Source organism: Cricetulus griseus (assembly GCF_003668045.3).
Source record: "Cricetulus griseus strain 17A/GY chromosome 1 unlocalized genomic scaffold, alternate assembly CriGri-PICRH-1.0 chr1_1, whole genome shotgun sequence".
NCBI lineage: Eukaryota > Metazoa > Chordata > Mammalia > Rodentia > Cricetidae > Cricetulus > Cricetulus griseus.
In genome coordinates this window covers 227,641,165-227,668,477 of record NW_023276807.1, presented here as the reverse complement: position 1 = coordinate 227,668,477, position 27,313 = coordinate 227,641,165, and the positions used below count along the sequence as shown (strand labels likewise).

Here is a 27,313-nt window from a genome sequence, read left to right as displayed (position 1 = left end):
GGGAAGCATGCCATGCTAAGAAGGCAAAGAAAACTTTTTAAACAAATATGAAGTAACTTTTCCTACCTCTCCTGTATCTACAACGGCCATGGAACACATTTGCCCACATGCTATGTTCATAACTACTTTATTCTGCAAACATCCAGTGACTCTTCGAGGAATGGGTTGATTAGCGGTTGATCCAGATCCTACCTGCCCAGAGTTATTATAACCCCAGGCAAATACCTACATGGAAAAAAAAAAAAAGACTGATAAACAAAACACAGGACTCATAAAGTCTCTCAACTGGACACTGACATGTACTTAGAGCATCTCACCGCCCTCTCAAAGAGCTTCACCACTGGTCTCACAACACAGGCAGAGAACATATTGTTTTATAACACCTTGTGTTATCATATAATACAAAACACCTACTTCACCTCAGCCATATTTGTCAACATTTTGGGACTTCCTAGTTTTGCAAATATTACCTTTGTTATAGTAATATAAAAGTAATAATGGGTCTTTTAAAGATTTGTAGTGATTGAAGGCCTTACTACACACAGGGAAATGTCATAATTAACCACCATAATAAATTGCTACCAAGACTAAGGTTGAGTTTGAGGGGTAGTTATTTTAAACATTTCTGCTTAGCTTAGCATAAGTACTCAGGTTAGTTTTTTGAAAATCTGGCACAAGCTACATGTGATTGCTATTCTTGGTTGTCAACTTGACTGCATATGGAATTAATTAAAATCCAAATTGTTGGGCATTTGTGAGTTTTTTTTTTTTTTCTTAATCAAATCATTTCAAGTGGGGGTAACTTCTAATCTGAATCTCTGGGGTGGGAAGATCTACCTTAATCTGGGCCACACCTTCTTTCTGGAAACCTACATAAAGGTCATAGAAGGAAGCTTGCTTTCTTTGCCTGCTTGCTCCCACCTCACTAGCAAGTCTATTCTTTCACTGGCATTAGAGGTTACTTCTTCAGGATTCCAGTGTATCCTGAAGACCATCTGGGACATCCAGCCTTGAGTTGAGGACTGAAAAAGTACTGTATTCTTGAACCTTCTGTTGGTAGGATGCCATTGTTGTACTAGCTAGACCACAACCTGTAAGCCATTCTAATAAATCCCATATATATATATATATATATATTCTGTCTGTATCTATATTGATAGATCCCATCTATCTCTCTATATATCTATATCTATATAATCCCATCTCTATCTTATTCATGCATATATATATATATATACACATATATATACATAATGATTAGATATAGATAGATAGACAGATAGATTCGTTTTTTAAAATTCTGTTCCTCCCTTGGTGCTACCTCAACTTGATGCACCATGCTTTGTGCAAGCCCATGGGAGGCCTGTCCCTTTCTGAATGGAGATGGAGGATGAGTGGATGGGGGGTAGAGGGAAAGGGGAGAGGATAAGAGGAGAGGAGGGAGGGGAAACTGGTTGGCATGTAAAAATAAATGACAAAAATGTTATTAAAATCAATAAATAAATCTTTAAAAAAGTCACTGAGGGAAAAAAGAATAAAGTTGAATAATATGGGTCAAAAAAAATAAATAAATTCTGTTCCTCTAGAGCACCCTGACTAATACACTAGAGTTATCTTGGAAGAGAGACATGCCTCCATCAGATGTCTATAGGCAAGTGTATAGGGCATTTTCTTGATTAATGATTGACGTGGCACCTCTAAGCTGGTGGTCCTGGGAGGTATAAGAAAGCAGGCTAAACAAGCTATGGGGAGCAAGCCAGTAAGTAGAGATCCTCCATGGCCTCTGTCTCAGTTTCTGCCTCCAGATTCCTGTGTTGCGTTCCTTCCTACCTGACTTGCTTGGATGAGGCACTGTAGCCTGTAAACTAAACAAACCCTTTCTTCCCCAAGTTTCTTTTGATCATCATGTTTTATCACAGCAATACAAAGCAAATTAAATTTCAGTGCCTAGTCATATTTGGGGGGCAGTTAAAGGAATCTATAGGACATACTGAAGAGAAAGGTCAGTGAGTTTATGTTGGTTATCCTACCTCTCCATCAGACGTTAGGACCAAAGAATGGTAAGAGCCACAGGCAACCTCAATGACTTGTTTGTTTGACAAGTTAGTAGAGATGTGGCAAGGCACCAAACCATGGTTTGTGGTCCCGTTGCCCAGCTGGCTATAGGCATTGTGACCCCAGGTGAAGACTTCTCCGTCTGAAAACAAAAGAAAGATGAGCAGCCTTGACAACACATACTTCTCTGTAGGAGAGGACAGCACATGCCTCGGCTTCCAGGTGGAAACAGAGACTCGACTTCCCCCTTCCAAATTCACTTTGTGAGAGAATCTATTCAGAAACACAAACTGCTTTCCATGTCAAAGCAATGTGATGGGATTTAAATCTGTGAAGTTAAAAAACAGCTAGAGGATGGTCTCTGAAAAAATAGAGCACTAAAATAAAGCAGAGAAGAGGACATTAAAAGTCAAGTGTACGGTGTTACTTAACTCTTCTGGATCTTCATTTCTCTAGAAAAAGATGGCTAATAATTTTAAAATTTATTATCTTTCTTGTGAAACTATAAAAATTCATAGAGCATATGTGCAATTTCATGGGTATCAAAGTGCATACACACAAAACATAGCCCATTTCCCCAAAAGCCCTATATATATGCACCTTACATAGAAGAGTTTAGTTTTCTGACTCTGCACTTTGAATAAATGAATCACATGTATGCTCCCTGTCAGCTGTGTTTTCTACCACATTACTTAGGTTATATTATGAGTGACTTCATTTGATCGTCTGGTTTGATTCTCTTTAGTGGTATATACAAGTTGCTATAGAACTGCCCAATGAATGTTCATTTGATAATTAATTCAATTGTTCACTGGGTCTTTTCCAAACCTTCTATTATGTCTGTAGATCTTTTTTCTTCTGCAGATATTTTGCTTTCTGTAATTCATGTTTAATAATCACCCTGTCTGCCACTTCTCCTGGGTCTCACGCATTAGACCCTACAGGAGGTGGTTGGTTTGGACTGAGTTCTTGGTGCTACACCCAACCAAGTGGGTGCTCACTTGTGCTCATTTTCCACATCAGCAAGCAAGGCTACATTGTTATCTGATCAGAAAATCCAAGAGGGGAAGAGTGTCAAGAGCCAAGTTCCCAAACAAGACAGCTTCAGCCTGCAAACCCCCGGTTCCCTCTGCTGACATCACTCCTTCTCTCTGAGCACAACCAGCCTCCTGCTCAGCTGATGGTAACAGATGCTTTGTAGGAGAAAAGCATTGCCCAATCCTACAACTGCAAGGAAAGGCTAACTACAGCCTGCAAGCTAAACCTGTAGCTTGTCTTCTGCCACATCCACCGTGCCTTAGCACCCCCCACCCCCCATCTCAGACCATGTGCTGCTCACTGACATTGAAAAGCTGTTTCTGGTGATCCTCCCAGGCTTCCAATGGTGATAACTTGCTCTAAAAGGGATGTGCATTCATTTCTATCCCACCCTTAATACACTTAAAGTCCATACCTCTAATTCAGGCCTGTGGCTTAGACCATTGGGTCTAAGGTGACAGCAACCTATAGCTGCCAACTCTGGGGGATACTTTGCTTCATTCTCTCTTTTTCCTTCTCTGGTATGCTCCAAGCCAAACATTCTCCTGTTCAATCCTTAGCAAGTGGTAAATCCCAGGCTGAGTGTAGGCTTTGCAGTCCCAGCCCGTGGGAACTCTATTATACTTCAGTTACACAGGACCTTGACCTCTTGACCTGTAACCCTTCACTTTAAGAGTACCAACTATAGCTGAGCATCAGCTGGCCAGGTGGATGCCTAGCAGTCTCGTCTACCCTTACTTCATCTCCTTATCTGACTTTGCTTCTTCTTAACTGCTAAGCCATCCAACCAGCCCCAGACTTTAGCTATTTTTTGAATGAAGAAATGTTCTAAATAATCTTTCCTATTACTGGAAAGCCCCACCCAAATTCCCAGAACTTGCACCTCAAAGGATTATTTAATTCTAATGCTGTATAACTCTGAGTTCATGATGTCACCAAGAGAACACTTTCCCTATACTACAAAGGCCAGCTTCTCTCAGTCACTACTCGACGTGAAGAATTACAGAATGATATAGGGATGGAGAGATCAACATTTGATCTCTCAATATACAGGCCAGGAACCTAAGGTCAAAGTGTAGGCTTCCTAAGATCCAAAGCAAGCAGAGTTCTCACATAATAATTACACTCAGTGCATGGGGAATGGAAGGGGCAGGGTGCACTGTCTTTCATCCATTTAGATCCCTGTGTTAAACTACTGTACTCTGCTATTCAAGTACCACCATATTCCATGTTGCCCAATGCATGACCAAGCACAGGGCAGAGCCAGCAATTCTTGCTCAATCAGAGAGTTTGCTCTTAATTTCAGGGCATCCTAATCTTATTTCTTAACAAATAAGCAATGGCCTAAACCTGTTCATTGAGCTTCTATTACCTGTTGTTGCAAGGACGATGTGTGGGCCACTCCCATAGCTGAGGCTGGCTATCTTTTTGCCAGTTAAAGAATTCAGTCTCCGAGGCTCAATGGTGCTCTGAATATCACCTATCCCCAGACAGCCACTGCAGTTTGTGCCAAGTACAAAAATCTGTGGGGACAAAAAAAAAAAAAAAAAAAAAAAAAAAAAAAAAAAAAAAAAAAAAAAAAAAAAAAAAAAGCACTCAGGGAAGCAAATTTCTGAAAAGTCTGTAAGTTACCTCAGACAACCTTCCTAAAGCAAACTGCCTCATTTAAGAATAAATAAAAAAGGCCTTTTCAGCCCAGTGGTAGTGGTGGTGCACACCTTTAATCCAAGCACTTGGGAGGCAGAGGTAGGTGGATCTCAGGCCAGCCTGGTCTACAAAGCAAGTTCCAGGACAACCAGGACTACACAGAGAAACCCTGTCTCAAAACAAACAAAAATTGCCTTTCCATACTTCTGTTTAAAGGCTTCATTCTGTACTTCCCCCCAAGGTCTTGAATTTACAAACCCATTATTAAAAATATAGGTGGTTGAATGTTTGTTTTCTTCAAAATTACCTCATCATCGACTGTGGTGTATAAAACTTCATTGCCAGCACTGCCAAAGACACAAGCCTGACGAATCGACTGAAGTTCTTCCTCAGAACAAAGGGAAAAGATTGGCCACTTCCCCACATCTAGCATTTTCAATGATGACAGGGTAGCCTGTACTGGCTGAAAGAAACAAGACTTTTGAACTGAGACAACCAATTTAAAGCAAACAAACAAAAGCATTCCTTGACTCTTGCTTCTGCAGAGGAAACTGGCTTGAAGAGCCACATCTGGTGTTGTCTGTTGCAGAGAGCCACTCACAGATGCAGAACGGATCATAGCCCATTCTTGATTACTGCTCCCAGACCAGGTGCCGGGGGCCTGGGCAAAATCAGATCTCAGAGACACCCAACTCATCTAAGTCTGGACCTTGGCCAGCTGAAAGTTAGCAACACATTAAATATTGGCTATGGTTTAAAAGTAGTTGTGGAAACGGCAGGGTTAAGCAAGCCCAGGCTGGAGGAAGGAGGGTGGTCACTGCATCTGCTGTGCCTATGTACGGTTACTCTAGCAAACAGATGTAGGTCCCTCTGTGGGGAGGATGGGAGAAGGACTAACAGTATAACTCATATACATTCTGGCTAACAGTATAATTCCTAGGTTTTCTAGCAAGATTGTCCCTGTGGCCTTCCCTTTACTCAAGGGGTTCTGGGTCTGTAAACTGGCTCAAGTCTGAAAACTGACCAAGATGGGCCACGAATCCCCATCACTATAATCCAAGGTAGCATTTCTTTCCTTTGCTCTAGATTCTTTTGCATGTATAGACTAACAAAAACTAAAATGTATCTATTTCATCCCAGCAGACACCTAATTGACTCGCCAGTCTCAAAGGTCCAATGTGAGGCATGCCATCATAAAAGTCACTTTCCCTCAGCCGCCCACGAGTCAGGCCATTATGGACATCACTTTGCCCATGGTCCCATTATGGTGGTAAGCATGTTCATCTTGCCTTTGGCGATTCTATGCTGCCTCCTGGCCCCTGCTGCTCTGGGGCCCAATTAAGTCCATCCCATTGAATTCATCCAACTGGGGCTGGAGAGAGAGCTCAGTTTTTAAAAGCTAAGCTCACAACTAAAGTTCATCCAATTGAGCAGCAGCATCTTCTACTCTGAGGTCTGGCACAAGGAAAAGGATGACAACAAAGCTCTGCAAATGCGCTATCACCCCCTCCCACCATTTTGCATCTTATAGTAATGGTGAAGGCCATGTCTTCTGGGCCTGCACATGAGGATTAGGTTTTAAGCAAGGAATCCACTCCAGCATTCCAGTTTCCTTGTGCCTTCAAATCCTTTTATCAACACCAAAACAAAGAATATCAGGCTGATTCTCAGTAGATGACTTTTCCCAAATAGTTCAACTATTTTTTTAACTGTGCAAGGTTCACTATTAAACCTGGAATCTCTGTTCAGTGAACTCATATATTGACACTCAGATTGATTCAACTGTATGTTCCTTCTGCCATTATCCCACCCCCTTAAAGTCCATAGCCACACACACACTCTCCAGACTTCTCCTTGAATGAATTAGTAAGCTTATTAGGGTCTCGGGGTGCAGAGCACTCCTCATGGACCACACATTCTGCTTCCCAAACACTCACTGGGAGGCAACAAGGTGTGGACTCAGTAGTCTAATCAGGCCCTGGCAGCACAAAAAGTTCCTGGGGAACCAGTGGTCCCTGGTTCATGATGAAAGCTTGGAAAGGCTGGTTCTACCCTTAAGGAAGGAATCCACAGCATCGACAGGACAAATCAACTTGGTGGGAGAGGGAAAGCCAAGGAGCAAGAAGCAAAATAGCATTTCATCTGGTATGCTAGTTGAAGGTGCCTTCCCACATCCTACCATTAGGATACTTCTAGTGAGACTCCCTACTCAAGTGATTCTCACTGGTGACAAGCTGACATTCAAACCAACCATAACATCAAGAACCATCCAGGCAGCTCATGTGCTCATTGGCACCGGCTAGCTGGCAGAAACAGTCAACTGTACTAACAGTTTTGGAGATTCAAAAGTCAAAAATTAAGGTCTCAGCTAGCTTGTCTTTCCAGAGCTGTCAGGGAAAGTTCTAGTCCAGGCTCTACTTCTTGGCTTGTAGGCTCTCTCTTCCCTCTGTCTGTCTGCACTGCCTGTCTTATATGTGGATCTCTGTGTCCAATATTCCCCTTCTGATAAATGCACAAGTCAGATTGGATTAGGACCAACCTTCATGACTCATCTTAACTAAGCTAATTACTTCTTCAATGATCTAATCTCCATATGAACTGATTGCACTTTAAGGTCTTGGGTCTGGACTTCAGCACATGATCTTGGAGGGTCATGAAAACCACAACAGTACATGATAATTTCATGATCGTGTGCACTCTCCTAGAAGTTTGTATGCGTCATAAAGTGATCTTCAAAGACAGTTGTTATTTATCTGCACACTGGAGACACTTATATATTTAATGAAGGAGCCCCGAACAGCGGGGGCTCCTTCCTGGACCCTGGATTAGGCACAAACCACACCCAACATCTATTTTCACAGAGATCTTTTATTAAGTGGGGAAGAAAAGCTAAGTGGCTGCTTTCTGACTCAGGCAGAAAAACAGCAGCAAATGACCTTGCAGGTGTAATTTTTAAGAAGAGAAAAGGAGGAGGTCTGTGTTAGGATGAGCTGTGGTATGTTTTGGTTGGGCATGTTAATTAGGTGAACCAAAGGGGGCTTCTGATTACTAGACTTTAATATTTTGAAAGCTGGTAGTCAGTCTCAGGAGTAGAGGTGGCCAAATAAGGGAACAGACCTTGGTGTCTAGCTTTAGCAAGGCAGGGAATGGGGGAGAAGGCAAGGCCTGCCAGAGCCATGTTCACCACACTTGAGATGGCCAGAGTCCCTTCATTTAACCTTTGAATTTTAAAATACACATATATTTTATAAATATGTTTATAACAGCCCATATGCCATCAAATGATACTTTTAAGTATTTTCCAGAATAACATCAAACTCATGTTTAATTTAAAAAAGCAAAGATTTTCTGGGCTCTTTCTCACCAGCTGCTAAACAAACCTTATTAAGGAGATGTGAGAGGGCCAGCCACTTGCTTGCCTCCGAACTGAGAAAGTATTTATCCTCTTCAGCTTGGAAGTCAGCTGAGGATGTCTGCATTGCCCTGCAAGCACCCATCCCCATTAGCGTGTTACTCTGGGGCCCTTACAGACTGCTCTAGCACAGTTCTCAAGCAAAGAGCCAAAGGCAGCCTCCTTCACCACCACACCGTTGCTGCTGAGAATGAAGGTGAGCGTACAGTAAGCACTGATTAAATGAAGAAAAAAAAAAAACTGTCTAATGTCTGGCTGCAAGTCCCTCTGTCCAGCTCTCCTATCCATGCCTCCCCAGGCAAGAATGATAGATAGGTCCTACTTTCATATGTGGGACAGCAGTGATGGCTATCACTGATTTTGATGCACTAGTTACTATTTCTTCAGTTACTTTCAATACAAGAGCATTTGCAAGTGGTATGCAAGAAAAACTCAATTTGGAATCTGGCAGTTTTTAAGTCTCATATACACAAGAAGCTGTAATTGTATAGATATATAGAACAGGTCCCTACTTCTATTGTGGGTATTTCAGGAAACTGAAGACTTTACATGGTAGTGTTATATGTAATTAAGTCCATGGTAGTGGAAATCAGAGTTTTCATATAAAAAAAAGAACTCTTTCTAGAGCTACTTTGTTTACTGTCAAAGCAGGACACAGATAACAGAAGTGTGATATGAGATTTTAGTCTAAGCATCTATTGCAAATTACCTACCTCCTCATATGAAGGAATCTTATTTTCTAAGAGGTCTGCTTTATTTTTTTTCCTTCTGTAAATTTTAAGAAGAATAAAGTTTGAAACAGCAGCATAAAGAATCTAAAGGAGATGTTATTAGTGGTCTTCTATAGTTTTTATATATTATCTCTAGTCTTCACAATAATCAGACCATAGATTTTACTACATAATCGCACAAGATAAGCGCCTTCAAGGTGGGTGGGAACAGATAGAGAGGCCCATGAGTCTACACGTCACCTGATTGCTGAGTAAGAAGTTCCCTTAAGAAGGCACAGTGCGGGAGGTCTCGTCTGTGCAGCAAACCCACAGTCCTTAATGGCTGTTAGCTCGGCAAGCACTGCCAAGAATCAATGACTGGTTACATACTACCTCAGCTGTTTCTCAGCATGTTTACGGGTTTTATCCTGCCCTTTGCTACAAAGTCAAGTGGCTTCCTGAATACTGAGAATCGAGTGGTAAATTCCAACCAGTTCCTAAACACCTGTCTACAAGTCATAAGTTTGTGCTTTCTCCTTGGTTAGCTTGTACAGATGTGTATAGTACCCAGCCTGTGATTTCCTGACCACTAGGATTCCAATGAGATTGATGCGATCAGCTGTCCTACATTTGTCAGTGCTGCTGAGCAGGACAATATCAGGTATGGTAGAATGACTGAATTCAAGACACAGATAAGACATCCCCATACCCTCCTAGGAGGTCACAATCTAATGGAAAGTAGCCACAAATAGCCTGTGTACACCACACATATGAATGTATTGCTGTATTGCTTTTAAAGTCTGTCAGATAGCTAGATGCTTGGCTTGGCAACAATCATCACAAGGCCATTTTTCATGTCTGTGAGGGAACTATTACATAGGGAACTGATAGCATACTTCATAAATGCATATACTTTTTGGAAAAATGTTTAGTAGTAGCTTCATGGAATTATAGCACTTTGTACTAGGACATTCAAGAGTTGCACAAAGATTTGCTGCAAAGTACATGTCGGAGCCTTGATCATCTGCCAACCATTTTGTGTGCCAGGAATGTCTTCGCTAGAGTCTCTAACTGCTCTATGCCCACTGTCAGGTGAGGGATTAGCTGACGAGCTGGTGTGCTGGCTAGTTTTTATATCAACTTGACACAATAGGTAGGGTCATCTGTGAAGAGGGAATCTTAATCAAGAAAATGTCTCCATAGGACTGGCCTGTGAGCAAGTCTTATGATTGATGTAGGAGGGCCCAGCCGATTATAGGTGGTCCCACTGCTAGGGACATGGTCCTGGGGCATATAAGAAAACAAACTGGGTTGCCGGGCGGTGGTGGTGCACGGTGAATGCCTTTAGTCCCAGCACTCGGGAGGCAGAGGCAGGTGGATCTACAAGAGCTAGCTAGTTCCAGGACAGCCTCCAAAGCCACAGAGAAACCCTGCCTCAAAACCCTACCTGTAGCTGGCATCTCTTTGCAAAATGCAAGTAATGAGATGCTAATACTCTATCAGGGAAAACCTAACACAAGAAATACACCTGCAATGAATTAGAGACGAAGATACACCCTGATAGTCTGAGTGTGTGGTCTGGAACAGACTTTGTAGCCACTGAGAAATCCTCTGGGTGACCACACTGCACATGACCACAGCAAACTGGCAAGCTGTTACAATTCAGTGAAAATACAGCGTATATAGGAAAATCAAAACGACATATTGGGCATGCCTAGTAAAACAATGTCTAAAAAAAAAATGCACCTTTTGAGGTTTCCTAGCTGTAACATTTTATATGTAAATTAGGTAATTTCACTACTGACTCTGTGAACTCATTTGTTTAATTTATGAAATCTGTTCCCAGGAGGAATTAGGAATTTTTCTATTAACACCTTTTAAGTGTGTGTGTGTGTGTGTGTGTGTGTGTGAGAGAAGAGAGATGGAGAGAGAGAGAGAAGAGAGAGAGAGAGAGAGAGAGAGAGAGGAGAGACAGAGAGAGAGAGAGAGAGAGAGACAGAGAGAGAGAGACAGAGAGAGAGAAAGGAAGAGGGAGAGAGAGAGAAAGAGAGAGAGAGAGAGAGAGAGAGAGAGAGAGAGAGAGAGAGAGAGAGAAAGCAATAAGGCCATGGAGACTAGAAGAGGGCCTCAGGTTCCCTAAAGCTGGATTTGCAGGTGATTGTGAGTCACATAACAAGGATTTTGGAACCAAGCTCTGGTCCTCAGCAAGACCAGCAAGCACTCTTGATTGTTGAGTCCTTTTTCCAGTTAGTCCTCTACTACTGCTTTCTAAGTCTCTCAGTTCTATTATTAGTTTTTAAGCTACTTTTACAAATTCCTACAAGGGTTCACAAGCGTTCATATCAGCATGTGGTAGAATTTCAAAACTTAGGTTATTCTGTCCACTATGCTGGCTTTATATACTTATGAAATTATTATAATTTATTAAATTTTACCTTTTTTATTTCCTAGAGTAGAAAAAAGACAAAAGAAAGTAATAGTTAATATTAAACTGTTTCATGGAGGTGAGCAGATACTTTGTAAATTTAACATAATGATACAACAACCAACAGACAGGCTGAAAGATATGAAGCCATAGCCACTGGATATAGGATGGGGAACAATATCCACTAAATACAGAATGCGAAACAATATCCCCTGGATACTAGATGGGGAATAATATCCCCTGGATACTGCATGGGAAACAGTATTCACTGGATACTGCATGGGAGACAGTATTCACTGGATACTGCATGGGAACAGTACTCACTGGATACTGCATGGAAAACAGTACTCACTGGATACTGCATGGGAGACAGTATTCACTGGATACTGCATGGACTTAAGCTGATTGACTGTAATGTTCAGATGTGATGGAAAAGAATAAAAGCATGATGAATTGGAAGCACATCTTCTTATGACTATTTTTTTAATGTTTTTCAATATTTGGGAAAAGAATAAACATTATTTAAACAAAACCTTTTACAGGTCACCATCTGTGAGCAGAAGCCTTTGTTCCTTATCAAGTTCAAATACCACCATCCCTGGGAGCCCTTTTCCAAACCCCAGGTGACATCTGTTCCTTGCTGGCCCTGTGAACATACTCTATCCCCCAAACAATTATTTATTCGTCTGTCAGGCCCCACACTGCATCTTCTTCAAGGAAGACTTGTATGATCTCACTGCTTCTCTCACCAGGTGAACAATAAATATGGTTCATGCAACAAAGTATGCATGCTACAAGGCATGCTTTTTTCTAACCTTGCCACTTTCTCCATAGAAACCAGGTAGTTCTTCTTCCATATGGACTCAGTCCTGTGCAGTCCCTGAGGAAAAAGGATGTGGTCAAATCAGGAGCCCATGCCAGAAGGAGAAAATTGCTTTAGTAAGCAGGTGCCTGTATTCCCAGCATTTGGGAGGCTAAGACGCCTAGGCAACAAAGCAAGACCTTGTACCAAACAAACAAAATAACTTTACTTCTAATTAATAGGGAACATAAGTCCCAAAATGGTGAATTGGATGATAGAGGGATTAAGCCTTTAGCACGGGAGTCAACAGCTATAAGTCCTACAAGTACTCAGGAACTCTTAAGGGAATTATCTTCCTGAAATCTGGGAAGGTCATCCTGAAGAAACAGAGGTCTTTCTATCTACAAAGAAATTAGCAAAACTTCCATCTCATAGATGACTTTTCTATTGATGGGGAAAAACAAATTCTAGACCTTGGTCAACTTTTCTGAGACTGGAAAGTTCCAAATCACGGTGAAGACCAGACTTAGGAATTTTCAGCTCCTGAAGACTGTATGATCTGCTAAGCTGGAAAAAAACAAAGGAGAAATAAATTAAAAGGATGAATAAAATGAATGAATGAACAGATGAATTAATGAATGCAGCTTGTTGCCCTGGACTTTAACAACAACAACAAAAAGTCTGAAACAAAAGCCACCAAGTATGTATCAAGATCACTGAATATTCTTTCCTTAGTAATTGACTGCTATCACATCAAAGTGAAAGCAAGAGTTGAGGTGACAGCAGGGACAGCCCTCCCTGCTGAAGACATGAAGAATCTTCACTACGGTTCAACCATCACACACACATACACTAGCTATCCCAAACTAAAGCAGTGTTTACCTACAAAAGCCAATTTAATAAAACTACATTTAATAACATTTAATGTTGTCTAATTTACTAGGTTTGCTCTGTCTACTTAAATGCAATGTATGTTGCAAGCTTTTTATCACAGCGTTTTATTTGGTATTTGCTGCAATAGAACTAGAAAAAGCTAGATTAAAAAAGATGCATGCCTTTAATCCCAGCACTTAGGAGGCCGAGGCCAGAGGACCTCTGTGAGTTCGAGGCCAGCCTGGTCTACAAAGCCAGTTCCAGGACAGCTAAGGCTGTTACACAGTGAAAGTCTGTGTCGAAAAACCAAAAGAAAGAAAGAAAGAAAGAAAGAAAGAAAGAAAGAAAGAAAGAAAGAAAGGAAGAAAGGAAAAGAAAAGAAATCAAACAGGTCAAATGTCACCCATGACGTTTATTAATGTTTTATATAGCATTGATGAAATCTTCCTCAATTTTTCAATTGTAAGTAGGTCTCATAAACAGTAAGACATTTAGAAAAATCTGAATTTAAAATGAGAACAATTTTTAGAAAGTCAGTTTTAAAAGGCATCCTTATATTTAAAAGTTCACTTAGGGACGGGAGATGAAATACAGGGCTAGACTTTTGCCTACCCAAAACCAAAACTAAAAGTGATTACTTCAAGTTTTTCTCTTGTAAATTTCTATGATTTGATCCAGAAGAATATTTTTGCCATATTTACTCAGCATCACCCATCACAGCCCTTCAGCATAGCTACTGAAATCCCAGCATCTTTACAGGCCGCATGACTGCTACTGCTGTGGCCCCTGACCGGCCACATGGGCTAGCCCTTTGTGTTCCACAACGCTTCTCTTTGCAACCTGGAGCACGCACATTTGCTGCCTTGTCCATTTTTCTTGTGTGACTCCTTGTCTCTGCTAATTGGCAAGCTCTTTCAGGGAGGACACGACAGTCCTTTTGCTACTAGAACCACATATTGCTCAGAGTAGAACAGAATGTATATGATGTTCCAAGTACTGGAAAATGGGGCCAGACATCAGGGGCTGGCATGCCCATTTGAGACACTCTCCCACACTCCATTTCTGGGGATCAAATCTCAGATCTTGCCCATGCAGAGCAAGCATCCTACACTGAGCTACAATCCCTACCCTAAGGATTTAGGGGTGCCCCTGCCCTCTTTCAGCATCATCCTCACTGTTAACACTGTTTGCTTATTTAACACTAATAAGAGACATTTGGGCTTAGGGGCATAGCTCAATGAGAGCTCACTGGCTTAGCATGTATGAGGTTCCAGGTTCAACGCCAGCAACACAGAAATAGAAAGGAAGAAGAAACAAGCCAAGACAATGATGAGACAAGAGAAGAAAAGAGGAAAAGAATTCAAAGGTGGGGAGGACGGTAACGGAGAGAAGAAAAAGGAACAAACAGAGATAACTGCCCTCACCACCCATTAGGTCTCCCGTTGCTAAAAGAAAGGAGAACATTCATATGTGCTAAGGTCAGCGATTGGGAATCCTGACTATTTTTAAGTAGGAAAAAAAAATGATTCCTTTCAGTATCTTTCTTTGATCACTGTAAGTATAACAAACTCCTTAAAAATGGTAAATATAGTTCATTCTGTTTATTGAATTGGTCAGGTTAAAACGTAACTATTTGCATGGCATATGGAAATTACATATTCAAAGAGGAAGTATTCATTGGAGCCAATTAGGATTAACTATAATACTAACTTTATACTATTCAGTGTTAATCAAAATTCAAAAGAACTTAGAGACTAACTACTAACATGAAATTATGAAAACACATCCCCTAGTTTTGTTTTTAAAAAATGGTAAACTTGTTTTCCACCATGTCAGTGACACATAAGACAGAGAAAATCAATTTCTCTACTTTCTACAACTTGGGGTAAAGTGTGTGGAGGTTATAGCTACCTCATCCTGTTACCTGCAAGATTCTTGTACTATTTTCATCAGCACTGTAAACCACACGAAAGGTGTGAAAAACACTGGTGTTTAGAGCGCAGGTTGACACCTCATTTAATCTTTGCAGTATCAAGACAGTAATCACAGAAATAAGGCACAGCCACTATGCCTTATTTTGGGATGCCTCAGTAACCTGACCCATAGGAACTGCCAATCAGAGAAGATCTTAGACGGAAATCCAGGGGTGCTTCCAAAGCTGCTGCTCTTGGACCCCCTCAGCAGGAATGTCTAACCCACCACGAACGTGGCCTAAACCAAATTCAAAATTACCAAAAACATTCTGAGATTTGTTTTGCAATTTCTTGGAAATTTTAGTGATTCTCAAGTGTGAACCTTGTAAATGATGACATCATTTCACAAGTCCACAGTTGATTTGCCTGATCCTATTGCAGTGACTATTAAGTTTTCTTGTGCCCATTTCAAATACTTTTACTCTATACACAATGGCTAGGAGCCCTTCCTCCACAAACATCTGTACCTGGTCGCTGGAGAGTTCTGGAGCCCCGAATTTGGTCCTTCTAGATCCTTGTAAAGCTGTCTTCTAGAAAAGAGTTAACGTGACTAAAAATATAAACACAAATAAATTCTATTAAAGAAATTGAAAAAGAGATTATGCTGTTTTCCAAAGTTAACAACCCATTATTTATTAAAGGAAACTGTTTCTTAAATTGTATCAGTTCTCTTATTAAAAAATTAGCAGTAGAGGTACTCAAATATAAAATATTAAAAAATGAAGGTGCAACTTTTGGATACTTTTTATAAGTTTCAAGACAGGATTTTAACAGTGTGAAACAGATGCAAAAGAATGTATTAGAGAAACTTGGCTTTGGTTTGAGACTGGGTCTTCAATGTAGCCCTGACTGACCTGGAATTCACTATGTAGATGGAACTCTAGATCCACCTACCTCTGCCTCCTGTGTACATGTCATCATGCCCGAGCACCAAATAAAGTCTGATTGTGCTCTTCAACAAAAGAGACGTCACATGAAATATAAAAAAGGCAAACTTCACACTTCTCTAAGTACAGGAAGATTTCCTTGGCTTCTTCATTTGTTATTGAGACAGGGCTTTTCTGTATAGCTCAGGCTGGCCTCAAATTCGGAATCCTGAACCAACCTCCCCCACACTATGTTTATAGGCGTATGCATGAGAGAAGATGGTTGTGGCATACAGAACTGACCAATGCCAAGGGACTAAAGGGTCAAGGGTACAGGCTACTACTCATAGCAGTCAGCCATTACACTAAAAGCTGCTCAAGTTCATCATAAACACAGTGAGTCCAGCCCTATCCTCCAGACGCGCAAATATCAACCAGGAACAGTGCCGAGTGATAGTGTAGACAAAGGCATACTTGTATAAGGCTAAAAGGGCCACAAATTAATTCAGTCACTCTGAAGAACAATTCCAGTATTTGGATCACCACAACATCTTTGGGGTTTTTTGACTTTTGTTGTTTTTTTTTTTTTTTTTGATAAATATATGGAGTCTGTTATGGTATGGATTTCAAACATTTCCCCCAAAACTTACGTGCTCAAGGTTTGGTCCCTAGTGCAGTAGTGTTTGGGGGTGGACTTTGGGAGGTGACTGGATTGTGAAGACTCTAACCTTATCAAGAGATTAATTGCTGCACTCTTAGCTTCAGGAGCTACGGGAAGACAATGAAAACCTTTAAGAGGTAGAGCCTAAGAGCAGTGTTGGCACACACCTTTAATCTCAGAGCTCTGGAGGAAGAGGTAGACAGATCTCTGTGAGTTTGAGGCCAGCTTGTTCTACAGAGCAAGTTCTAGGACAGGTTTTTCGAGATAAAGAAACTCTATCTCGGAAAAACGGCCTACGGAGGGCATGCCCTGAAAGGATGTGCATATGTGTGTATTTAACTTTGTGTATGGGTTTCTATATGTGCATGTTTGTCTGTGAATCACATGTGTGCCTGGTATCCACAGAGGCCGGAAGAGAGTGCTGGATCCTAGAGACTGAGTTAAGAGACAGTTGTGAGCAGCCATGTGGATGCTGGGAAGTGAATCCAGGTCCCTTGAAAGAGCAGCCAGTGCTCTTAACCACTGGACCACCTCTCCAGCCCTATGAGTATATCTTATCCTTGGCCCTTTTCTCTCTCCATTTCCAGGCTGCCACAAAGAAAGCAGTTCAGTGCCACCATGTACTCCCACTATGGTGTGCTTCTTGGCCACAGGCCAAAAGCAACAGGCCTGAAACCATGAGCTAAAGTAAATCTTCCTCCATGTGAAGGTTTTACGAAGGCATTTGTCATAGCAACACAAAACTGACTGATATACCACTGGAACAAAATTTCATAAAAAAATTCTTACCCTCCTACATGAGATAGTGAATCTTTACGGCTCTGCTATTCTGCCCTTCACCATCCTATGTCATTTTCCATCATATTTCAATGTAAAAAAAAAAGTTGTTAAAATGACACACACACACACACACACACACACACACACACACACACACTTAAAAAATAAATCTCTAAAAATAATTTTCTAGATTTATCAATGTTAAACAAATTGCCACACCACAATATAACAAAAATGATAAAACAGACCATTTGATAAGGCTTAAGAGCACAGAGAAAACAGCCCTCCTTCTTTGTGTTGCCAATGACAAAAGAATACATGGCTGGGCTTTGATGAGGAAGGACTCCCATAGAAAAGTTTTGATGAAGGTAATGCCAAAGATAAAGGACTCCACGTAACTATAACAATGAATTTTCCAATCACAAGACAGTTCACTTCGAGTCACAGTGCTAGCACACACATAGAATCCCCGTCCTTAGGAAGATCTGGGGTTCAAAGCCAGCCTGTAAGGAGGATAAGGTTAACCAATATTAAAATTGGAGTACTATCATTTTGACTTTGCTTTTACTAGAGAAGAGAATATCATAAAATATTGATAATGATGACTGATACGCCAAGATTTCTTCTGCCATTTTAAAAATAAATTATACTATAGAATGATACTTGCCTGGCAAGGAGAGTCTGAACTAGGACAAAAAAAAATGTTTAATATCAGCTATGCTAGGATAGTACAAGTGTTTGCTACATCTGCTCTAAATTGGCTTCCAGGTGCCCCCATTTTCTGCACAGGAAGGCGGTGTTTCTGGAGGGCGGAATAGAGACTGGTATCTGTATCAGGACAATTCTTCAGTGACTGGTATAGCATAAATTGGCCCCTTGCTAGGAGGTGATAGTGGGGTGCCCTACTGTCCTACTGAATGTCACTTCACTGCCTCTCCCATCTGCTGTAGGCTATATGACTTGGCACACACACATATATACATATACATATACATATGATACATATATATATATATATATATATATATATATGTATCATAGTAAGCTCTGCAAAATAGTTTCCTCTACATTTCCTCATTTAGTTTAAAGTAACAAAAATAACATTCTGGGATATCATGGTTTGATAAACAAACCAAAACGAGAAAGGAAGGCCTTCTCTCAGTGGAAGCTCCATCCCTATCTCTACTGCCCAAGGCTCACAGCTGGACACTCAGGAGTCAACAGCTGGACACCCAGGAGCCAGCCTTTCAATGTTTGACTAATAATTCAAAGCCAAATAAGTATCAAGTAGGATCATAAGTTGTATGGTATTTTTTTTAATTCCAGCTGTTTTCTTAAACTTGTATGATTTAATAATTTATTTCTAAATTCTCCTTGATTGAGACAGACAACTCCTCATTTAATATATTGTATTTTGAGGGTTTTCTCTACACTATTAGTAATGATGTAGTCGAAGACTGGCAGATAAAAAGATAGTCTTTATAACATGACAAACATCCCTTCCTAACCCTGGCAGAGAACAGGGTCATTCATGTCCCTGTACAAAGCAAAGAATACACTGTATATACAGGCTGTTGATGAACTAATCAGCATTAATGAGTAAGCCCACAACTACACGTGGCACATTACTTGAAAGTGACATATAAAGGAGTTAAGATGAATATAGAACACATGTTCATTTGCCTAATTACTGCTTGTTATTTTCAGTGAGTAGAAAATAAATATGTAAAAGAACAAAACACAGTACTATGAAGTCAGAAGATCCAACTCTCAAGTACTGTGGACAGCAAACAGGCTAGTTTACCAGAGGCTTCTAAATGCTGGTAGTTATCTATTAGAAGTGGTCCCAGAAGAAAATAAATAAGGGGGGGGGGTTTCTTCAGAGAAGTCTAAGAGTTGTTTTTAAATTCAATTCCATGATCTCTAAAGCCACACTTGAGCAACATAATATATAAGAAGTTGCTACTGGCAAGTTCTCCTATCTGAGGAACTCATTAGGGAGGCAAAGAAAGGGTTAAGCAAAGTGGTAGGAAGGTATCAGAACATAAGGGAGCTGCAGACAAAGAAAATGCCAATGGGGGTCCCCAAGTATGTTTGCTGAGTAATTAAAAAGTATCATTCATGTCTTTCATTAGTGTCATCTTTGAGTTATTGGTAATATAAGTATATAAAGTAATAAAATGCGGACTCAGTTGTCACTCGCATTGGTTGCAGTTCAGCTCCTCTTGAATGAGATGCTGGTAGTCACAAACAATAATAACAGTAGGACACCTAACCAGCTGCTAGTTGCACTCAGGGTGCTTATAAGCAGGTGGACAGAACTATACCATGAGCAGTGAGAAAGCCAGCAAGCTCACAAAAGAAATAGTGCTGCCTGATGCTTCTGGAAGGCAAACACTGACTGCGTGGTGCATAGGTGAGTTGTTGCTGCAATTGTTTTCAAAAAAGGTTTCCAAATTTGACGGTGAGGTTTGGGGTAAATGAGCCCACAGTAATGCTGACAGTGTTCTTCAGATTACTGAGACTGACAACACTGATGATACTGATAACAAAATGTCATCACCAAGTGGAAAACAGTCAAATAAACTACAAATAACATTTTACCCTGCTACATGTAGGACATGAGCAGACACAGAGAGCCACTTATAAGTCTATTTAGGATTGAATTTCTTATACATCCAATACTTAAGTAGATATTAACAGGTGTGGTAACTATAATGTTGGCTCCACAACATTAATTACTTGCCTCCACTTGTTTCCTCTTGAGAATCCTTTTGTTTACATTTGGCATGATATAGAAAACACTGCAGTTTAGCTCTCATTCACTAGCACTTGGTAGCTCAAGAATGTATTGGTGGGGAGGGTCACACACTGCATATTAACTCAGGTTAGATTAGCAAAGCTGATGATATTAAAAGCACACATTTTGGTGTCAGATTGATGTTTAATAATCTATTATGATGTGAATTTCCTAGAGATCATCATATTGTTAGAATGAGGCAACCATGTGAAAGAGACACGTGTTCCTTCCGGATAAGAAAAGCTACAAGGACCAAGAGGGGCAATTGATCTGCTTAAGGGGGCATTTCCATATGGACCTCCTTGTTTTCAGCCTGAACAGAAGGATTTAATACCTCTCTGCCACCTTGATAATTCTGACACCATCTCCTTTTCCTGGACAATTTTAGTTTGTAATAATGCCAAGTAAACTTTGAAAATTGCAGTATCTTCATTTCAGATCTGTAAAAACTGAAATTAAATATGACAATCTCCTGTGGACAAAAGCAAATTATTAATAGAGTTCCCTACAACTATACCTATAAAGTAATAGTTTCTTAATGCTTGAACATGGAGTGTATGTGACCTACTTTACTTAAATAAAAGACCTCAGAGGAACCACACTTTGCTGAAGCAATTCCTCTCTATCAATGTCTTTCTCTAGGTCCTCTACAGTCAAGAGCCAGTGGTTGCTTAGATCTGTCTGGCTTGTACAAAAGCTCTAATAGAGACCACTGAATACCATGACACAACATCACACTGGCTATCTCCATGACTTAATGTCAGGGACCTTAAGAAACAATTGCAAGATACAATAAACCAGAGTACAGTGGGGCTGTTGCAGGACCCAAACTACATCAATACATACTCTGTGACTATTCAAGTCACTTACAGAAACTGTAACGTGCATACAGCCAGGGCACATCCTCCTTCCTGTGTTTTCTTTTCTTTTCTTTCTTTTTTGAAGCTTTATTTATTCACTATGTATACAGTGTTTTACCTGCAAATAGGAGAGGGCACCAGATCTCATTATAGATGGTTGTGAGCCACCATGTAGTTCCTGGGAACTGAACTTAGGACCTTTGGAAGAGCAGCCAGTGTTCTTTACCACTGAGCCATCTCTTCAGCCCTCCTGTGTATTTTCAATCAGACATAGAAGTAATACCCAATGTAAGTACTTTGCAGATGGTTGCTATCCCTCCAAGCTTGATACCTGTCACCTTAGAACTAGACAGCTGGAGGAGGATGCTAAGAAGTCCTTTCAGGACCGTTTGAACTAGGGAAGTACAGAGTGAAGTCATGCAAGAGAAAAAAAATTCAGAAATTTGATATCTTTTCTTGCTTAGTTAATAATGACCCCCCACCCCCAAAAAAATATATATGTTCAAAAGGTGCTTTCTTAATATTTCCAATTTAAGGTTTGTTAAATCTGTGCTTACAGAATTAAGGATATGGGGGGTTGGCTATATAGTTGTTCTGGGCACATCCACAGTGGTTCTCTGGTTAGTCTCTCCTATGGGAAGGATTCAGGTCTCTTCAATGGCTGTGGTGAGTTAAGTTGAAAAATCTGGATACTTTCAACTCTCACCTATACACTATAAAGGACAGTGACATTTGTCATAGTGGCCCTGCTGCAGGCCTCAGGACAGAGCATGAAAGTAATTTCCTTCTAAAAGGACTTTTCATTCCACCATACATATTACTTTCCCAGCTCACCTGTGTTTAAAAATCACAAGCCACCTCTGCACTCTCAACCCCCATTTCATTTATAGAGCATTTAACAATTTCTGGCAAAATTGTTAAATGTGGGTTGTTCATCATCTTTCACAAGAATGCAGGCACCAAGAGTGATCTTTTGATTCATTGCTAAATCCCAAACACCTAGGATAACATCTATAAAATAAATGGCACAGGAGGAGTCTAAGTATCCCTAGAGAAAGTTAAATTCAATCTAGCTTTCACTTACATAGTTAATACCTTATAGGTAATAATTGTGGGGCAGACACAAGAGAACCATAGATTTGTATAATATCAGATAGCCATCAAGTGCTACCAAGCCAAGGATTGGACAAGAGGCTGGAGAATCAGAGCTGGGGCTATTTTGGATGGGTAAGTTCTCCCTTTGAAGTGATGCCATTGTTTCAAGATGTAAAGTCCACTTCCATGTGACCATGGGACAAATGCACAGGCTCTGGAATGGTGGTCCACTCAGGAAGCCCCCAAACAGCAACAAGGCCTGCAGGGTGGGAGTGTTGTATTTAAGATAAGTGTCATTCTGGTGGCCCTGCTACTTGGTAAAATGTATGGAGCAGCTATCAATGGGAAACAAGGATGTCACATTTCATCCAAAGCATTCTGAATCTCCAAACAGTTACTACAAAGCACAGAAGTAATGGCATTGTTAGACTGTCTCCATCGTAGTTCCTGACCTCTTGAAACTGACTTACCCACATGCCATTGCCAGTAATTTGACAGACTTTACTGAGAAGGCGCAAACACAGAGAAACCCAATATCCGTTAAACAGTCGACTATCACAGGACATACACAAAAAAGCAAGTTCCACAGGACTGTTTGTGAACTCGATCACTTTTATTCGGCTCCGACAGGGATTAAGTCACCAAGTAGCGGTTTAGGCAGGATGGAAGAAATTCTAAAGAGAGCCACTTGTGTCGTTTCCTTCAGCTATCAGGCTTTGGATTCCAAGGAACTGTGACTGGAGCCAAGACAGGATGAGTCAACGACCGGCCGGACCACACCTGGACCAGGCCCTCTTATGCTTATCTCTTGGCCACTATTTCAACCTAAACTTCAAGTCAGGAAATTCCCAACGCGGCCACATTGAGTAAATCTGTTTTTCACTACTGTCTCGTCTAGTGGTCCGATGAGACCGAGCGCAGTTGGGGCAGCCAGGGCAACGGCCGGGTGTGCTAGAAAAAGCGTCTTTCCTTTGTGTCTTTTGTTACAATCCGGGTTAAATCTTTACCTTGTAAAGAACAAAGGCAAAAGCTCTGCTCTAAACCTGTCTTCAACTCAGGCCGAAGTTCCATCTACGCCAAGGAGGGGCACTGGGAAAGTTTTCAGCCTTTTAAACCCCTCCACTTGCGGCCTAAGTAATGCACAACAGGCAAGCTGAAAATCTCAGGGCGGCCCTGGGTGCAGAGCCAGGCAGGCCTTCCCGCCACCCCCTGCACTTAGCCACCGAAGGCCTAACGCGTGAGGCGCCACTGAGTCAGCGAGGCGGTTCCGGGCGGAACGATTTGGAAACAGCACCGCTGGTCCGCGCCGTGTGCAGGGAAGGGATGGAGACCAGGGGACCAGCATCAACCCCCACCCTCCGCCCTCCCCGCAAGCTGGAAGCGGGAATCCTAGAGTCGCGGTTTGGGGTCGACGCCAAAATGGACCCTAGGCCAGGGCTGCGCGCATGCGCAATGCTGCGTGGTCCCTGGGCCCAGGAAGGAACGTGAACCCAGAACCGCGCCATCGACCTCGCCCACGGGCTCGCGCGTGCGCGCCAGGGCCCGGGCCAGCGGCCTGGTTGGGATGGAGGCTCGCCCAGCCCCCGCAGCGGCTGCGTACCGGACGGCGCAGGGGGAGGCCTCCGCCCGCTCTTCGCCCCCGGGGCCCACCCGAGCCCGCCGCCCACACGCACGCTTACCTCCGCGCCGCGTCCGCTCGGCTACGGGCCGCGGGGACTGCTCGGCCGGGGCCGGGAACAGCCGAGACTTGGCGCCTCCCCCTGAAGCGGCCCGGCTCGGCGGGCTGCGCTGGAGTTCAGCCGTGCAGGGAGGAGGGGGCCGCGGAGTGGGAAGAGAAACGAGGGGAGGGGAGGGAGGGGAGGGGGTACAAAGAGAAGGGAGGGGGCTGCGCGCTGCGCCCCTCCTCCCTCCGCCGCCCGGGGACCCGCGACCCTGCCGGCAGCCTGGCCTCTGTGGGGATCCTGGGCCGGACCCCCATTTCCCGGAGTTCGGGGAACCCATGCCTCTCCAGTCCTAGGTCTTACATTTAAAGACGTTGAGTTTTTTTTCGGCTTGCAGCAAAGCGAGCACCTACGTGTGCTAGTCCGGGCTTACCAACTCCATCCAGGAGGCCGATCTCATTGTGTGGTGTTCGAGGGCTCAGAGATCAGTCCGGTTTTAAGATGAAGGAAATTCTGTCACTTGGGACGATGTGGAATGAACCTGGAGGATGTTAAGCAAAGTAGGCACCAGACAAATACTTACGGATGTCATTTAAGGAGCATTTAAAAAGTCACACCAAAAGAGTAGAGCGGTGGTTACTGGGACTAGGGAAAAGGGACACTGGGGAAGCTAGTGATCAAATTTCAGTTAGGAGGAGCAAGCAAGCTCAAGAAAGCTACTGTGGACTGTGTGGTGGCTACTGTTATTAAGAGTGCACACCAAAAGCTGCTAAGAGAATAGATAATTTTGGAACAGGTTCTCCCTAATAGCGCAAGTTAGGCTCAAACTCCATAATCTCCCTCCTCCCCCTGCTTGATTTTGCCATCACACAGTGTATACATATATCAAAAAACGGTGCACTATAAGTATATATGTTTGATTTTCAGTTGAAATTTTAAAAGAATCTACTTTCTTCTTGGCTTCAGCTTTTCGTAGTACATGATCGCCCACTTACAGGGGAGACTGGAGATTTGGGTAACTTGCCTCCAGCCATACATTACAGGTGAGGCCCGGAATCAGGGCCATGGGAGATTTGGGTAACTTGCCTCCAGCCATACAATTACAGATGAGGCCCGGAATCAGGGCCATCATCTCTTCATTCCAGCACGTCCTCTTTTACGGTTGACCATGTGGTTTCTTTCCAAATGACTTGGAAAAGTGGGTCAAATGATAAAGGCCTTAGCAGTGTAGCTGCAGCCTGGGTCACAGGATCCACAAAGGGCTTTTGGAAGAGGTCCGCATGATTCTTAGTCTTGAGCAAGTTCACTGCCTGGAGGCTACAAGCCCAGTTTAGGCAGAACACCAACAGCCCATGAATATAGTACAACAGTGGGTTGGGCTTAAAGAGAACAGAAAATGGATTCAAGATAATTTTAGAAAATGAAATCCAGACTAGATGTGGAAGGTCAGAAAAAATTCGAAATTCGTGTCATAGATTTTTTTTATGGGCTCCAAATCTTTGCGTTTAAAATGGAGCATTGGTCTGTTTAATATTTCATATAACAAAGCCTAACAAAAATGACATATTTTTTAAATCCTAAATAAAATATCAACAAGTAGTATCCAACAATAAAAACCATGATGAATACAGGGATTATTTTAGTGATATAAATATACAATGGTAAGAGAGTTATTCTACAGAAATAGGTCAAAGAGATAGGAAAGTTTTGATTGGTTATTTAAAGTGGCAATGTTCAATAGTCTTTTGTTTTTGTTTTGTTTTTTTGTTTTTGTTTTTTTGAGTTAGGGTTTCTCTGTGTAATAGCCCTGGCTGTCCTTGAACTCACAGAGATCTACATGCCTCTGCCTTCCTAGTGCTGGGAATAAAGGCATGTGCCACCATGCCCAGCTCAATAGTCATTTTTGATCAAAGAAACCTTTAGTAAATGGCTACATGCAGTCAATAATAAACAGCTTAAGAGTTTATCTAATAAATATAGGGATAAAGTTGATGCTTATGCATAATTAATACTGTAATATAGTATGATAGTGATGGTTATGAGAACTGAAATTAGTGCAGATGTTTTAGGTCATATGATATACATGGCTCTTTTCAAAAAGTTTTTTGAGACAAAGTAGTTAAAACTAACCTTGAACTTTTGAGATTAATACTTCAACCCCCCCCCCCAAGCACTGGGATTGCAGATGCGAGCCACAAGTGGTTCCTTTTTTTTTTTTTTTTTTTTTTTTTTTTTTTTTTTCTTTTTGAGCATAGTATAGTCCTGGCTGTCCTGGTAGTCACTCTGTAGATCAGGCTGACCTCAAACTCAGAGATCAACCTGCCTCTACCTCCCAAGTGCTAGGATTAAAGTTTGTGCCATCACTGCCCAGCTTCCTTCCCAGTTTTTGATGAGTGAAATTCAAAGGTATTTGTGGATGTCTGTCCTAGAAGGTGGAGTTGTCATGGAGCTGGAGTAGCTTACTATCCATTCACAGGATAGCAGCTGTCTAGTGGTAGCCTCTGGAAGTTACCTTTTTGACTGTTCTATGTAAGGCTTGAGTACACTGGGTTGCTCTCATTGTTAATAAAAAGCTGAGTGGCCTAGGCTAGGCAGGATTTTCAGGGCAGAGAGGATGCTGGGAGGAAGGAGGGCAAAGACTCAGGAGTCACAGGAGATGCAGAGAAAAACAAGATGACCCATGCCATGTTGAAGAAGGTACTACCATGTGTTAGAGTGTAGATAAGAAATAGGGTTAATTTAAAATGTAAGCATTAGCTAGTAACAAACCTGAACTATCAGTCGAGCTTTTATAATTAATGATAAGTCTTAGTCTGGTTATTTGGGAGCAGCTGCTGGGACACACAGAAACTCTGACTACACTTGGGGGAAAAGAAAACACCCATACCCCTCCCAGAAAGTCAGGTGACATTTAATTTCTTCTTCATCTTTTCTTGTGCCTCAAACAGCAAGATGCCTAGGAGACAGTTCAGGAGCCTCAGTTCCTGGAGCAAATGCTGTTTGGATTTTGCACAAACTTGTGGTCAGTGGTGTGCTCTAAAGTGTCCTTTCCAAGTGTTGTAAAAGCAGGGACCAAGATTGAAGACAGGGTGCTAGGATAGGCATGAGCAGAGCAGGGTTCAAGGCAGGCAGGTCTTGGTTATGAGTATTATAGATGTTTATAGTACAGTATTGTAGCCTGATTTACACCAGCTTAACATCATAGCCTAGGACAAGCCCTCCACTGAAACAATGATCGATCATCTGCATGCTTTGCTTTGTATGTACTTTTGGAGACTTCGGACAAAAGCAGACCAGAAAAGCTGGGCTTTCCTGGATCCCCTAGGCAAACACTACCTGAATCATTCCCACTTTGTGGCTGACCTATCTGTACTTTGAAACCTTAAGGAAATGAACTGAAAAGCTTTCAGAAATATTGATAAAGTGATGTCCAGTTACAAAGGCAATAGTCAGTGAGGACAACCAAAACTACCCAGGGGCAAGGCAAAGTGAAGAGGCAGGCCCTCATTCTTAGGAAGTAGTCTATTCTAAAATTAACCCACAACCCTAATGGACTACTAGCAAAAAGCCTAGGATTGCTTGAATATTTTAAAAATGTAACCGAAAGCCCAGCATGCTAGAGGAAGACATTTCTGGAAGACAGTCTGCTCTCCGA

General features: G+C 41.8%; 1 protein-coding gene across 11 annotated transcripts in view; it reads right to left on the bottom strand.

Annotated features, from left to right (window-relative positions):
* Nucleotides 1-24,392, bottom strand: part of Rcbtb2 (RCC1 and BTB domain containing protein 2) — a 41,519-nt gene extending 17,127 nt beyond the window's left edge. Inside the window, exons 1-9 of one of the 11 annotated variants that reach the window (XM_027390154.2) lie at nucleotides 24,242-24,392; nucleotides 15,403-15,485; nucleotides 12,563-12,656; nucleotides 12,103-12,167; nucleotides 8,866-8,920; nucleotides 5,048-5,203; nucleotides 4,466-4,616; nucleotides 2,031-2,197; nucleotides 67-225 (exon numbers count right to left, since the gene is read on the bottom strand). In XM_027390154.2, coding sequence (XP_027245955.1) covers nucleotides 67-225; nucleotides 2,031-2,197; nucleotides 4,466-4,616; nucleotides 5,048-5,203; nucleotides 8,866-8,920; nucleotides 12,103-12,119 — 705 coding nt within the window. In that variant the 5' untranslated portion in view covers nucleotides 12,120-12,167; nucleotides 12,563-12,656; nucleotides 15,403-15,485; nucleotides 24,242-24,392. Of the gene's footprint in view, nucleotides 1-66; nucleotides 226-2,030; nucleotides 2,198-4,465; nucleotides 4,617-5,047; nucleotides 5,204-8,865; nucleotides 8,921-11,297; nucleotides 11,310-12,102; nucleotides 12,168-12,562; nucleotides 12,657-15,402; nucleotides 15,486-23,676; nucleotides 23,786-24,021 lie in introns of those variants that run through there. The other 10 variants (XM_027390150.2, XM_027390152.2, XM_027390149.2 and 7 more) reach the window with 10 other exon arrangements.
* Between the last annotated feature and the right edge of the window lie 2,921 nt (nucleotides 24,393-27,313).